At 42.4% G+C, this 16,171-nt stretch overlaps 1 protein-coding gene across 1 annotated transcript in view; it reads left to right on the plus strand.

The window, feature by feature from the left end:
- Positions 1-5,369: 5,369 nt before the first annotated feature.
- The window catches only part of LOC128981445 (uncharacterized), a 56,317-nt gene continuing 45,515 nt past the window's right edge, over positions 5,370-16,171 (plus strand). The window contains exons 1-2 of the mRNA XM_054400233.1: positions 5,370-5,861; positions 6,998-7,078. Coding sequence (XP_054256208.1) covers positions 5,370-5,861; positions 6,998-7,078 — 573 coding nt within the window. The remainder of the gene's footprint in view (positions 5,862-6,997; positions 7,079-16,171) is intronic.

Genomic DNA, 16,171 nt, shown 5'->3' on the forward strand with positions numbered 1-16,171 from the left:
TCTACTGAGGCATTGGAAGAATGCAGGTAACAGCTGCATCTGTGGGCATTTAAAACCTCTTTTGATTTCACAGGTTGGGAGTGTCCCTTTTCACAGGAAATAGGAGTAATTTCGTGGAGTTATCCCTTCAAGGGAGGAAACAAACCCAGCAGGGGAGGAAAGGGAAGCTCTATGGAAAGCCAGGACCGTATTGGATCACACTGTGCGAGCACCCTCAGGAGCTAGCACGGCTTTTTTTATCAAGTATTTAAAAGACACAACTCTTGGTAGCTCTGGTAATAGGAACTACAGACACTAGCATGATGACCTCCTTAATTGTAATTAATATGTTCTGCACCTTTTCTGTGTCTGCCTTTTCTTTCTTACCTATTCATTATCCGTCGGTATGTGAAGGGATTAACGTGCAATTGCGCCTTTGCCCCAGCCCTTCTGATTATCACAAAGGTGCATCCCAGAACTGCTCAGTGAGGTGAGTCAGCCCACAGGAACCTAAGGAAAGCAGCAGTGGGGTTTTTTTAATCCCTCACGAGACACGTGAACACTCAGACAGTCCTGAGTGCAGCTGAGGAACGAGAAGCTGATGAAATGGTTGGCAGCACCGTTTTAAGCTGTTCTGTAGCCCAAAGAGTGGACAAGCAAAAGACTATTGTAAACAGTCTGAAGTGAGCAGTTAGTTTGTGAGACTACGGGTTGTACCACGTGAATGACAGGAAATACATCTGCCACTGCAGAGACAGGAGAACATGGGTGGTAGGGCAGGACTTTTTTCTGAGAAATTGTTTCAGAATCTGTTCATGTGTATAGCTCTGATGTGCATGTGCAACATCCCACCGTCCCCTCTTACCGGGGGATAGTGCTGCAGAGAAGGTCCTTAAGGGGCCTTATAGCAACCTTCCAGTATTTCAAAGGGGCCTATGAGAAAGCTGGAGAGTGATTTTTTTATTGGGAAGTGTAGTGACAGGACAAGGAATAATGGCTTTAAAATGAAAGAGGGTAGACTGTGATTAGATATAAGGAAGAAATTCTTCACTATGAGGATGGCAAGGCAGTGGAAGAGCTCAGAGAAGTAGCAAATGCTCCATCCATAGAACTATTCAAGGACATCTTAGATGGGGCTTTAAGTAACTTGGTCTAGTGGAAGGTGTTCCTGACTATGCAAGAGGTTGGAACTAGGTGATCTTTAGGTCCCTTCTAACCCAAACCATTCTATAATTCACTGATTTGTTTCCAGCAGGGCTGGTTTCCTCATGCCCAGGTCACGGTATGCTGGTAGCAATGGGTGAGAGCTGTGTGTCTTTCATGCCACTGAACTTCCGTACCTTTGAATTCATGCTGAGAACCTGTACTTTGCAGGATTCCCAGTGAAGACCAGCAGATCTGCAGCATTCACAAAACACTTCCCCAGCACTCCTCCCACACCTCCAGCTCTTCACATCGAAACTCTGGGGTGCCCTGTCATATCTCCAGTTTCTCCCTCTTTGAGGGAGTCCTGAGTTCTCCTTTGCATGCCCTTCAACTCACTATTGCTTATCCCCTTTTCTCCATACAGCTGGGTATCTCACTCAGATGTCATGGCCTGATTCCAGATGCCCTGATGGCTTATAGTAATCATGCTTGTTCCAAATATGACCAAACCTCTATTATTCAGACTTGAAGATTCTGGAGATGCTATTCCAGTAGGGAGGAGACATATGAGACAAAGGGGGAAGAATAAGAGAACAAATGATATAAGAAATAAGGTAAAGAAAAGTGAAAAGGGGAATTATAGATATGTGGTACAGAGATTAACAAAAGAAGGAAAAGGGTATTTTGGAAATCAAAGGAATCAATGGGAAGGAAGGAAGAAAAGGAAGAGGAAATTAGAAACAAAAAGGTGTTGGAGATAAACATTTAAAATGGAGATAAAGGTAAATCCCTCCCTATTTTTTTCAAAGTGGTCTTGGTAGGCTCTTCCATTAAAAAGTATGGCACCTATAAAACCCTAATCTGGAACACGTGGTGGCCTTAAATCCTACTGATGAGATTTTTGACTGCTCTGGGTTTACACACACCTGATATGCATAATGTAAGTGCTTAGTATCTCCCAGCTCACTCTTCCTTTCTCTGCCCTTAAACACTGAGAAAAGAGCCCCTCCACTCCCAGCAGTAGAGCTTCTCCTGCCAGCTTCTTCTTATTGCACCCTTTTTTTAGCTCAGCTAATAATCTATAAACTAGTTGTAAATATATGAAATGTTTGCTTCTCTTCTCTTTCCTTTCTTCTGCTGAGGTAATGGAGCATCCTTAGAGGCTGATAATTATCAAGTAAGGAGCTGCAAGTTTCTACATATATTAATAATGCACTTTTAAGTCTTGAGCAATTGGTAGTTGTTTCTTTAATTTTGCAATTTCTGTTTCTTAGCTGGCTGACATCCAAAATTGTTCCAGCCAGTCTCAAAAGCAAGATGTGATCCAAATTTCTCCTTGAACTGTGGTAGTTTTGGTTTGGTATCTACTCCATAAACATATTATGTAGCTTATTTTTGAGATTTAACAGATGATATTATATCCTTGAATTTGTTACAGACTAAATTTTTGGTCCTATGTGCAGATGTATATTCAGAAAATCCTTTGTAAATCTTTAACAAATATCTTCTCTGGTCACTCTTAAGATCTGATCCATGGCTGCTGCTGGTGCAGGAGTTGGTGGTCTGTAACTCAAAGCTGGTTTGGGGCAAGAGAGGAAACACTGTAGTGGTCCTACTGCCCTTGTGCTGGTTTCCACCTCATGAGGAGGTGTTTAATGTGTCTGTAGTCTGCAGGTATGTGGAAACTGAACAGTGATTCAGAAACCTTTGGGAACTGCTCTTCTAGTTTACTGTACTTCTGGGAAACCTTCCCCAGGTACAGAAAGTGTCCCAGACAGCTCCAGGCACAGAGGACTTTCTCAGTGTACAGGTAACCATTCACTGGGATGTAAATCTCCAGTTGAGCTGCTCTGTGACTGATACAGACTAAATGATCTCTGGAGGTCCATTCCAACTATTCTGTGGCTTTCCTCTCCTGCTTCCCATTTCCTTCCTTCACTAGCTGCACAAATGATGGTTTAAGGACATTGCTCCTCCTGTGGGAAGAGGACATAACTAAGCCAGAATGCTCATCTGAGCATGTAGCTGAGCCAGAATTCCTACCTGACTCTCATCTCCAATGCTGGTTTTTGTATAGAAGTATCTGCATGTCACAAAGCAGTGAGGTGGCCATAGTAAGTCCTGGTTGTGTTTCCAGCTTGCCACAATAAACTCAGGTTGATTTTTGCCAGGCCTGTTTGAAGGCTAGGCAAGCACATACTATTGCATGGCATTTAGGGGGACACTGGCTATCAGCAGTTTTGACCCTGTCCAAGACTGTGAAAAAAAACCCCAAACAACAACAAGAAGCATCCCCAAAGGCTCTATTTAAAAAAAGAAAAAAAAATAAGGTTTTTCATGGAACTCCATTTCTCCACATCTGTGCCATCAGATGTAGTACAGATACCTTTGCCAAGTGATTGTGCTTCTTCAAACTGGACTGCAGTGTGAATAAGAAACCTAAGTTTTAGAGGTAGTATGAGGTATAGCAAGTATTAAAGGATGAAACTACTGTACTATTTGCTGCCAAGGCAACTACAGTTAGCTTTTTAGGCAGATAGGTTATTTTGCTTCATCTGTCTTTAAATGGCCTAAATATGAAATTTAAATAAATAAAATCTTTCCTCTTGGAGGCTGTCATTTATGTTGTAAAAATTGAGACCACCCAGCTTTGTACATTTGATTTTAAATTAGATAACACTAGTCCAGTTGTTTAATGAGAGCCTTGGAATTTTCTTTGTGGCATTCAGATGGAAGCAGAATGCTTTGATTTAGCTGAAGGCTATACAGATCATTCCAGATGGGGGATTAAATCTGCAGGTGTGGAAGTCTGTACACATAATCCACTTGTTCTTCTCCCTGAGTTTCCTTGAAGACAGGGAATATCGATTTTCTTAGGATTCATCACTTTAGAGGGGTTTCCAAAATCCATGCTAATGGTTCTCAGAACTAATCAGCCTGGGCAAGCTGGTCTGTCTACTAATGAATATATTGATATATTACTGGTAGGTCTTCTAAGGTCAGGTAGGCCTTCTTTTCTGGTGAGGCTAAAAATGATTGTTCTCTAAATTAAGCTGCAAGAGGAATTCTCCAGGATGCAGCTCAGAGTGTCCACGACCTGAAGACAAGAGATGCTCTTGTACTTCAAGTGTGGTCAGAGCTACTTTTCATGCTGGAAATGCAGATGCTATGACACAGCCTACTGTTACTGGAGCTGCTAGTTTGTTATTCATTTGTTTTTCTGTGTTTGAAGATGGTAATTTCCACTGAGTATGCCTGGAGATGTTCATCTGTTCTTTTGTTCATGCTCTTTGGTTGGACAAAATCTCTGTAAAATAAAACTAGTAAAACTAAACTACTGGATGCCATATTCCATTCATCTCAATAGGAGTTCCCTACAGCTGCCATGTAAAGTTCAATTGTCCTTCTGTGGAAAATGTGTCAAAACATAACCTCTGCCTGTTTGCACAGTTATTATATATTTCCTCAATATATTTTGTTGATTTTAAGGTACTGCTATGTGCAGTAGTAGTCCTAGGTAGTGCTTGTAGCCATAGATATTAACCTCAAGATCTCTGCTAATCCTTGCAAATATCCACTTCCTCTTTCTCTGCTGTCCTAAAGCACAAAATCAGGTACTACTGCTCCATGTCCTTCACTCACCTCCCTTGCCTGCAGCTTATCTCTGCAAACCAAAGACCCAGCCCCATGCCTTGGCCATGCTCCCTTCAGAAGAGGAAATGGGAGCAGCCCAGGAAGAGCTTGGAGCTGCTGGTCCCTGCTGTAACCTGTCAGGTGGTGGGGTGGTTGTTTCCAGGGGAGTTACTGTGTGGGTAGTTCACTTGTAGTTATTTACACGCAGAGGCTTTTTACAGGGCTTAATTTCTCCCACACAGGATCTGCCATCGTTCTTTGCTCACGGTAGTCGTGCTGCAGGTGGGGAAGAGCTGGGTTTGAAGGAGCTGGCTTCAGTGGTGGTGTGTTCTGTGGCTTGAAAGGACGGCCCAGGATCCTGCTCGCTGCAGAGAAAGAGTGACAGCAGCACAGGTGCCAAGCATCAAGGGCAGTCTGGGAGAGGTTCTGCATCCCTTTTGGCTGTTGTAGCTGCCTGGTAAGATCCTTCCCTGGAGCAGTCATCCTTGGTGCTCCACTGTCTTCAGCAATGGGAGGGAAGTCCTTTACTTATAGAGATGAGATGGGTGGAGCCTTAGGTCATTTTATAAAATAACTTGTCGTTGACTCCTACAGGAGTAAGTCCTACAAACATGTCTGAGGAACTGCTGCCTGTGAAGGTATCACTGACTCCTACAGGGGTAAATCCTGAAAACATGTCTGAGGAACTGCTGCCTGTGGTAGTGTCATTGACTCCTGAAAACATGTCTGAGGAACTGCTGCCCGTGGTAGTGTCATTGACTCCTGAAAACATGTCTGAGGAACTGCTGCCCGTGGTGGTGTCATTGACTCCTGAAAACATGTCTGAGGAACTGCTGCCTGTGAAGGTATCATTGACTCCTACAGGAGTAAATCCTGCAGACTTCTCTGAGGAACTGCTGCCCGTGGAGGTGTCACTGACTCCTACAGGAGTAAATCCTGCAGACTTCTCTGAGGAACTGCTGCCCGTGGAGGTGTCACTGACTCCTACAGAAGTAAATTCTGCAGATATATCTCAGGAAGTGCTGCCTGTGGAGGTGCCAGAAATACTCTATTACTTAAAGTCAGGGAAGGGCACAATCCCATCAGGTGCAGGAAGACTACAGGTAAGAAAAAGGCTTTAAAATGTTGCTTAAGGTTGACAGCATTTGACAGAAAGCAAAATCCTGCTTTGTAAGTGTGTTTATAAACAAACTACTGTACAATTGTCTGTCTGATGGGACTAGGTGGCAAAGTCTCTGTCTGAAGGAGTTTAAGGTTCTCTTCACAGCTATCAGTGGCAAAAGTCCTACTGTTTCCATTGCAGCCAAAGATCTCAGCTTCATAGGCAAAATGAGAGAAGTCAGCATATCAAGGGGACAGGAAAACCAGAGAATGTGGAAAAAATTAGCAGGGAAGGAAACAGTTTTTAGAGGACTGAAATAACAGCATGAATCCAGATTTCTGTATCAATAAAGCATTGAAAGGGCGACCTTACTTTTTGCTTTTGAAAAGGGGTAAGGACAGGATAGAGGACAGGGATAAGGAACTGAATTTTATTCTAATTTTTTGTTCTGAATTTTCTGTTTTGCTTTGCATTCTTGAGGTCGTTTCAAGATTTTCATTTCATTTTAACTGATGTATTATACATCGTTCTGTGTGGTCTTTGGCTGGCAGAAGGCACATAAATCACTTCAGGAATTTCTCTGGAAACAGTGGTTTTAAATTTTTTTTTTTTTTATATAGGAACTATCCTTTAATAGTGTTTTCCTACAAAGCATTTCAGAAAGGGACCTTGCACTGTAAAAGTATTTTGGAGCTTCTGTTTCCTGAAGACATTGAAACGTTAGGCTTAAAATTTTGCAGTTGCAGTGTGTTTCATTCTCTGGGTTCATACTAAGGGAAGAGATTCTGAGATATTCTAAATTGAGATTTAATACCCTTGAAAGCAGGACCAGCTTGCCAAAAGATCATACCTGAAATAAAAAGCAATCCTTTATTCACAGAAGACCCTTTTATGTGTCTGACAGCTGACTTTGCTCTTTGACTAGTTGGAAGGATACCCTTGACATGGGTTTTGCACCAGTGTGTGCTGAACCACATGGTGATGTGTTCGTTCTGCTGAGCACTGTAACACAGCTGGGTGTAACCAACAGCTGTTCTAGCTGGGGTTTCAGCATGGGTTATTGCAAGTAGGAATGAATTATCTACGCTGATAATGCTGCTGTTCTTGTTTTAACGTTATCATTTATCATTTCCTCAGGATGGAGACTCAAACATTGATTCTTTGGGAGATGGTGAAGACAATGAAGGAAGAAACGCTCCAGGCGGTGGTGATTTTAAGGTATAATGAGAGAATTTTGAACCCAAGAGCTCTGAGTGTTTTGCTTTGCTCTAAAGGGGAGAAAGCTCAGGTAGATAAATAATGATGGCAGCAGTTTGAGTATTACAATGAAAAACCCCTTAGGTTTATTGTTTGGATCGTTTTGTTCCACTTATGTTGATGATTTTTGGAATTGCTTGCTGCATTTCTCTGTTATTTTTTATTTGGGGCATGCTGAGTATTTACCGTTTTAATCCCTCGCTTACTTGTAAAAGCACCCCATTGGTGATCTTTCTGTTCCATAATGCTTCTCATAACTAAAAGACCAAAAGTAACAGTGATGGATGTTCCATTGCAACATCTTCAACAGTGTCACCTATATCCTAGCAATTTCTGGGAGACTCGTGGATTATTAAATCCTGATTGAGTCTCCACCAATTCTGTGCTTCATTGGAAAAACCAAACCAAACAAAAACCCTACAATGAATGGGATTCTGTGAAAGAAGAGATGATTGAATGTGCTAGAGCTATTTCTTGTGTTTGAAGATCAGTCATAGGTTTGTTTTTGTTAGCTTTAACTGATTTTGATGAACTACTCTGTTATCTGTGCACTAAGTACAGGCATTGTTTCCTGTCTGTCAGGATTAGAGACGTTTAAATGTGACTCACATACCAATGTTGTCTCAAGAACTGTCTGTTTCTGAGACAGATAATTCTATGGAAATTTGTGTTATATACCATGCAGACAAGTTTTACTGATCAAAAAATGAAGTTAAAAAGGAGCTTTATTTGGAAGTTGAAGTGGTACTGTAACCAGGCAGAGGGGTTAGTTTTATGGTAAGGTAGTTTAGTCCTGGTACAATTTACACCCTGAGAAATTAAAACAAATTCTTCACACTTGCAGTGTTTTTACTTTTCCACATACACTTTTCAGACTTCAGCTTTTGTGTTTGCCTACTATTAGGATTTTATTTTAAAAGTAAATAAATCAGTGGCATTAAAATATTATACTGTATTTTCTCAGAGTGTATTCTAGCAGTGGTGAGCCTTTGTGACATTTCACCTTGCAGATATTTAGCTTGCGATGTTTGGTATCTCCAGCCTGTGGAGGTGTTGAAATTCTGGACCAGGTATAGGCTGAAGAATTTTGTAGGTAGTAAAAACAGGCTGAAAACTGATGAACTGATCAGTCTTCGGTGTTACTTCTGCTCCTTAAAAGGCATAAGGAACCTCAAATCATGTTGAGAGAAAGCAAGAGATTTAAACTCTTGGGTTATAATTACCTATGATAATTATACACATGACAGGTAACTTCTTGTCTCCATTTCTTAATCCCACATAGTGATGTGTTTGTTTTTGCATTATCTGCTTGGGATATAGGCTTAGATCAAAAACATTCAAGGGTCATGAGATTTTGAGCTGGCAGGTGTGACAGTAGTGGACCGAAAGAATCATCTTGTGTGTATGGGACCATAACCCTCCTCTAGGCTACTGTATTGCCTCTGTCTCACTGAAGGATTAATTTTCATATTTCAAAATTCCAAAAAATTCATGACAATGCATTGATGATGGAGTGACTTTTGGTTTTGTGTCTGGTTATGTTGTCAATGTTTCTTCTCCTATGATCTGAACATAGCAGTCTGTTCTATGTACTTGCATGATCCCAAGTCGGTTACTGCAGTGTATCATGTGTTTACATGAAGATACAAACATGCTCTAATCTTCTGCTCAGTTTTTCTCAAATGTAAATTCTTCAGTGCTGAAACTACCAGAAAACTTAAATATAAGGGTCTCTGCCTGCTAAGAGAGATCATCTGTTAGACCCATACCACAGCATATCATAGCACCTGTGTGTGCCTTTATGCCAAGATGCTGTTTATCTGCATTAAGAAATCTATATTATGCAGGCCTTGGCTGGTACTTTGCCTTGTGCTAAGGCAACAGGACGAGTCAGCTCTGGTATTTCAGACATCAGTGCTTATGCTAAAATATTTAAGGATTGCAGTAGGTCTCATCCAATAATTAAAGTAAGGGAAGGGGAGGAGAAAATTGGATGCATAGTTCTGAATTCAACATGACCCATGTCTTTAACATGGGTAAGATGCCTCATACCTCAGGTCAAGCAGTATCTCATTTCCTTTCCAGGAAAGGGCTCCTTCTTTCAGGGTTTGTTGAGCTGGGAGAACAGCAGCCCTTTAACAGAAGAGGGATAGGTTAAACCCTTACCCTTGTGCAAAGCAAGAATCCTGGCTTCCACTGGATGTGGGAAGTCAGAAGCAGCTCCTGAGATCGTGGGAATAGTGGGGAGCTGCCACACTGCATGGCAAGGTTAGGAGGAGGTTGCAGCTGCTGCCTCTGTTACAGGTTGCTTTAGATGACATGAACCAGGAGCTGATGCAGAGAGGAGGAGTAGGTCCCCAGCAGTGCCAGAGGTGGGGTCTCTGTCTCCTGAAAAGGCAAGAGCCTGCTGTTAGGAGCATCTCCAGCCCCAGGCTCTGCAGCGACTAGGAAGGCAGGAGGCAACAATTCCTGAGCCAGTCCTGTGATGCCTGTAGGAGCATGACACCTGCAGTGGCTCTGCTCGCCTGCACAAGCTGTTCATAACTCAGGTGCCTCCTCTGCCACCCTGAGTGGTGGTAATGGGGTGCCTAAAACACAGATGGCTGAAGTGATACACTCCATCATGGTTTGCCTTATCTGCATGTGACATAAAAAATATTAAACATCTGTGTCTGAGATAGACCTCTAGATTCCCTTGAGAATCAGTCTGATGCCTGTTGTAATGTCTACCCTAGGATGTGTCTCCAGAAATGCCTAACAGCTGTCAGATGTAAACACCTATTTTACAGCTATTTGGAATTAGGTGTGATGAGGCTCAGTCCCAGATGGTTAATGCTCAGCCTAGTTTATTTCTCCCTAATTTGTTCTGCTTTAAAAGGATAAAGCGTTATAAAAGAAGGCTCAGTCTTTTCACAGATGGACTATCCTGGCTAGATTTCTTCATAAGGAAATAATTTTGAACATGCAGTTGAATACTTTGTATTTTCAGATAGACCTATTTTTCAAAAATCAGAAAAAATCCCAACTGTTAAACATCTGAAAATACTAAAAGATGGGGAACAATATTAACACTACTGCAAGGGTTAGGCAACTAGCCTGAGTTATCAGCCAAATAATAAATCTCTCCCTGTGTTGGGATCACTGTGCACTGAGGGTATCCATGATGTGTTGACCAATATCTTGAAGTTCTACTTTCTGGAAATATGTTTCAAGCATAGTATCATGTGCACAATCTAGGCCTTGCATATACTTCCCATCCTGCTGTGGACAAAGACAAGTTACCCCTGAAAGCAGAGTTACCGTGGCCATATGCATGAAGAGTATTCCCATCTCAGGATGGGCACTTCTGCACACAACCACCAACTCTAGATACATGTCAGCAGCAAAATATTTCAGTTCTTTTGATTTGGTCCCTGGCTACTGTCCAGTTAAATTAACACCTGGGGATGGAGTGCCCTGGTGACATCCTGTGAGTGATTCCATCTCAGCAGAATGCCTCTCCAGGCCAGGAATGCAGAGGAACCTTAGTCAATGTGGGGAAGCTATCCTTGCCAGGAAAGGCTTCTCTGCCAGTAGATGACATAGAAATGGATAGAGGCATTATTATTGGGTGACTGCAGGAAAAATGTGTGGGTGGAGAAGAAGCTCTTTTCAGTGGTTTCATAGATAACACATTTTTTTCCCAGGTTGGTCTGTAGAAATGGCCTTTTTCAACAACAACAGCAACAAAAAAAATGAAAACCATTTACATCTTGTCTGAACTTTGCAAGATAGTTTGTGGAGTATCACACAGTGCAGTTCCACTGAAGTAGATAATGGTACCAGCATGCTGTGGCATACAATTTTCTCTGCTTCCTCGCTACAATTTTTCATCCAGCATGACAAAGGTCACCTCCTCCCAAGACTGGATGGAAGGTACTCCCCATTTAATGTAGAAAAGCAACAGCTGAGCACTTGCTTGGATGACAGCTGCTTTTCAGTGGTGATATAGAATCATAGAATGGTCCAGGCCAGAAGGGACCTACAAAGGTTATGTACTCTGACTTCCCTGCAGTCAGCAGGGACATCTTCAACTAGACCAGGGTGCCCAGGGCCTCGTTGAGGCTTACCTTAAATATCTCCAGGGAAGGGACCTCAGCCAGCTCCCTGGGCAATCTGTTCCAGCGTTCCACCACCCTCATAGTGAAGAACTTCTTCCTGATATCCAATCTAAACCTGCCCTTTTCTAGTTTGAAGCCATTGCCTCTTGTCCTGTCACCTCAGGCCTTTGTAAACAGTCTCTCCCTGTCCTTCCTGTAGGCTCTCTTCAGGTACTGGAATGCTGCTATTAGGTCTCCCCGGAGCCTCCTCTTCTCCAGGCTGAACAACCCCAGCTCCCCCAGCCTGTCCTCATAGCAGAGGTGTTCTAGCCCCCTGATACAGATTTCATCACACACACTGAAGATGAATTTCAGGATCTCTGCATTATTTGTCTCTTAGTTTATGATTGCTTTGGAATAAATACCAATCTATAAAGGGCAACAATCAAGGCTGAGAATGTGTTGGTTGCCCCTGGAGATTCGAGAGTAAATTTTCCCCTCTGGATTAGTGTTTTTGGTTGACCACTCTGTTTTGGGAAGGCATCCGCAGTATTCTGCTACCTGATCAAACATCTGTGGTGAAACAAGGAACTAACATTGAATGCTAAAGTATTGGCCTTGAGCCAGCACACATTTGACAGTACTTTTGTGGAACTGCAAGACTGAGGTAGTCTACAGTAGGCATAACAGAGTGGTGTATGTCTGCATCGTTGATAGGGCAAGCTGGGAAGGCGCTGCTAGCTAGATGACGCTAGCTAGTCCATGATGGAGGAGTTTGTCCAGCTTAGAAGCCTAAAGGCTGAAGAAAGATACTGAGAGGAAACCAAGTGAAAAAGGTAAAGAAGAACAGCCATCCTCAGATCTCATGGGCCCTTTCTCATTAAGGACTACCAGCATTTTGGAGCTCCACTGCCTCTCGTGATGTGACAGCACTTATTACAGAGTTAAACTAGAGGAGTAATTTACAACAGTGCTTCTCAGATGGTGCATGCCACACATACCTACATCTGAATATGCATGACTTCAAAGAGGGCTGGAAGAGACCTACAGAGGCACGAATCTGCCAGAAATGCAGCCAGCCTGCATGGCCAGAATGCTCTGCACTGAGAAACTCTGCTTACAGTTCTTACTCACTTGGAATCATTCACGTGACAGAGGAATCCTTTATATCCACCAGCACAGTAACATAGTGCCAAGTATCATATCATTTTATTCCTTTTTATGGGAAGTGGTGCAGAACTGGAAGAAGAAACAATGTAGTCTGCTCTACATTGATGGAGTTGTTGTTTGGAAAATCACAGTGAAGCTTCATTTCCCCAGGAATACAGAGGAACCAGCATTGTACAGCCTGCTCGTGTACTGGCATTGCAGTGTGCTATATTGCATGCAGCTGTGCCATACACGTGCACATAAAGCACATATAAGCACAATCTGGGAAGCACTGAAGACAAGCGGACAGACTGACAGTCAGTGAAACAGTTACAGTCTTGGGTTCAGCAAAAGCAAAGCTACAATGTGACTAAATGTTTATTGTAGTATGCCTTTGTTAGCCAGGGGGGTGGGACACTGCTTACGGTAGAATCACAGGATGGTTTGGATTGGAAGGGATCTTTAAAGGTCTTCTAGTCCAACCTCTCTCAGTAAGGAGGGAAATCTTCAACTAGATCAGATTGCTCTGAGCCCCATCCAACCTGACCTTGAACGTTTCCAGGGATGGGGGCCTCTACCTTTGGGCAACCTGTTCCATTGTTTCACCACCCTCACTGTAAACAATTTCTTCCTTATATCTAATCTAAATCTCCCCTCTTTTAGTTTAAAAAGTCACCTCCTGTCCTGTCAACAGGCCCTTCTAAAAAGATTGTCCCTGTCTTTTTTATAGGCCCCTTTAAGTACTTAAAGTCTTTCTGGAGCCTTCTCCAGGCTGAACTGGGCACTCCAAGTAGAAACCTCTCTGTATGCAGAATTATCATGACATAGTAACAACTGTTTTTATGCTAAAGAGATCATAATAAGCATTAAGTAAACAGAATAACAGAACTACCCTTTGACTTATGCATGCAGAGCTGCTATTTTCTTTGTGTAACTAGACCCTAATACATCATGTTACAGTTGTCACAGCTGCCATTTAAATAGATTTCTTTTGTTTAATATGTTACTGGAATTAATTAAAATAGCAGATCCTCCTGGGAGCAGTAGAACTAGTGAGGCCTGATCTTCAGGTGATTTTTGCTCTCCCTGTTGCCTTTGTTATCCCCACTGGCAGGTGCCAGAGCTGCCAGGATGGCCAACGCCTGGCTGCTGCCTCTTGCTCTGGTAACTAGCTGGTGGCATCTGCTTCTCCCTAAGTGCAAGTGCAGCCTCTGATTTCTGTAGCTTTTGTGAAGTCACTGATTTTTTTTTTTTTTTTTTGTAAAAGTTGAGTAAGCCTTTATGCGACAGCCACATCTCTGAGCACTGATTTCCTTGTGCCAGATGCGGAAATTTGGCTAGCACCTGAGAAAGTCATTACGTGGGAAACAGGAGATGGCTGATCAGATGGCAGAAACCACATAGTCATAATAATAACAATTTAAAACCCCCAGCCCACTGCACTTCCTTAATATATCCTATCTAAGAATCTCAAGCTGCTTTGCAGATATTGAATCCGTGGGTTCTCATTCAAGCGATGCCATTTGCCTGAGGAAGTGTAGTTGGAGCTGATCCAGGAGCTGGCAGCACCTTGTGCAATCTCCAGAGATAAATGGTTGCAAGAATTGCCCTGTGCTTATGTGAATCCTACTGAGCAATAAGTTTCTACCTTCTAGGGCATATGCTGAGGTGGCTAAGCTCATTCCTAACATGTGAGTGTGGTGATCCACCTTTGCTAATTACCCAGATGAGAAGGGTTAATTAACTGGGTGGAGAACTGTATTAATATATCTGTACTGTTTCTGAGATGGGAACCAATGTCCTTGCATGGGGTAGCTCAGAGGACATACCCCTCTATCAGCAGTTGTTTCCAAGTTTTGCAGCTTCTTTTAGGCTTTTTCTCCTTTGAGAACACTTGAAATAGAAGATGGGTGGATTGTTGAGGGTGAATTTAGTGATGAACTAAGAAAAGGAAGAAAACTTATTCCTAAGGCAGATACAGGAAGGGGGAAAGCAGGAACCCTTCTTAAGGTCTCAGCAAAAATATTTTAACATAACATGGTGTGTAAAGAGAGAGAAAAGAGGATTTTAAATGCACATTGCAAAAGTATTTTTTTGTGACAAAGGAGTCCTAATTGTCTTCCTATCTGAAAACAAGGTCCTCTTTGCTATGTTCTCTTGAAAAAAAAAAATTAAAAAATTAGAAATTGGCAGCATTGCATGTATTGTTTTAAGTAAGGTTCTTCCAGCTTCTCTTTATCTGTCTTAACATCTATTTTGTCTGTTTATAGTCATTCTAGGAAGTCTCTGAAGTGCTATAAAAAATAGAAGGATGCTCCTAAATGAGAGGAAATCAGTTGATAAAATTAGCAGTTGTCAAAAAGAATGATTTGGAGGGCTCTGTTCTAACCACTTAGGTAGGTGGAAATGTTCCTAGGAGTGTGAGGAAATGACCACGTGTTACAGCCACAGGAAATGCTGATTTATTTATTGGCTTTGTCAGAGCAGCCTTTTGCAGATAGAACTGAGCCAGAGACAGCTTTATGGAGTGAGCCAGGAGGAAATCGCCTTCCTTAGAAGAAGGAAATCACATTATCCTCTAATAATAAATAGGAAGAGGACCCTGCAGTCACAAAATCTGGAGAGACTTGTTTTATGGAAGGTTAGGGCTGAGACACTCAAAGGGACCAAAGAAAGTCAAGCACTTTCAGTCTTAAGGTTTAACTGGAGGAGGGTATTGGTCTTTATTGTCCCCCAGAGGCAACCCATACCTAATTCATAGAATGGTTTGGGTTGGAAGGAACTTTAAATTTAATCTAACTCCCCCCCACCCCCCCACCCCCCTCCCCTGCCATGGGCAGGGAAACCTTCCACTAGACCAGGTTGCTCAAGTCCTTGTCCAACCTGTCCTTGAAGATCTCCAGGGAAGCAGGCATCCACAACCTTGCTGGACAACTTTTTCCAGTGCCACACCACCCTTATTGTAAAGAATTTGCTTCTCCAGCCCAAATCTATTCCTACTTCTCCTATCACAGCAAGCCTTTGTAAAAAGTTCCTCCCCAGTTTTGTTGTAGACCCCTTCAAGTGCTGGAAGGCTACTAGAAGGTCTCTCCAGAGCCTTCTCTTCTCCAGGCTGAACAACCCCAAGTCTTGCAGTCTGTCCCCATAAGGGACGTTCTCCAGCCCTCTGATTATCTTTGTGGCCCTTCGCTGGCCCTGCTCCAACAATTCAATGTCTTTGAATTCCTTACCCCCTAAATCCTCTGGAAACAATTTTCAGCTTTTAGCTTATCTCATAGCTGTTATTTACTAAAGCTCAGGTTATTGCTCCTAGTTTTCCCATGCAATTGAAAAGAGAAAAAAAGAGAGAAACCTATGTTTTGGCAGCAGAAGGTGAGAACACCTATGAAAGTAGTATTCTGAGTTTATCTCATGAGAGCCAGCAACCACAGATATTCCTCATGGTACTCTTTCCAACATGATGGGACCCCATGGGTGGTTGCTGAGGGGATTGACTGTAACTTAGAGTAAGACTACTGGTATTTTGACTACTCCACCATGGTGCTCACCAGTGCATTCACTCTGTTCAAGAGACTTAATGTAGCTACATTGCAGAGCTAATCCTTGCAATTTCAGAGCAAGGGGGTTTGCAAGAGTCTCAAAAACGGTATCAGCTGACAGGGATTTATGCCTGTCTTTTCCTCTGTGATGAACAATCCTGACCTAGAGTAACACAGCAAAAAGACACTGAAATATATAAAACATTAAAACGAGACTATTTTAATAGCAGAAGCTTATGCTGCAGATGCTCAACTGTGAAGTAGTGAGATGGTTGACTTGATTTTTA

Source organism: Indicator indicator, chromosome 4, assembly GCF_027791375.1.
Source record: "Indicator indicator isolate 239-I01 chromosome 4, UM_Iind_1.1, whole genome shotgun sequence".
NCBI lineage: Eukaryota > Metazoa > Chordata > Aves > Piciformes > Indicatoridae > Indicator > Indicator indicator.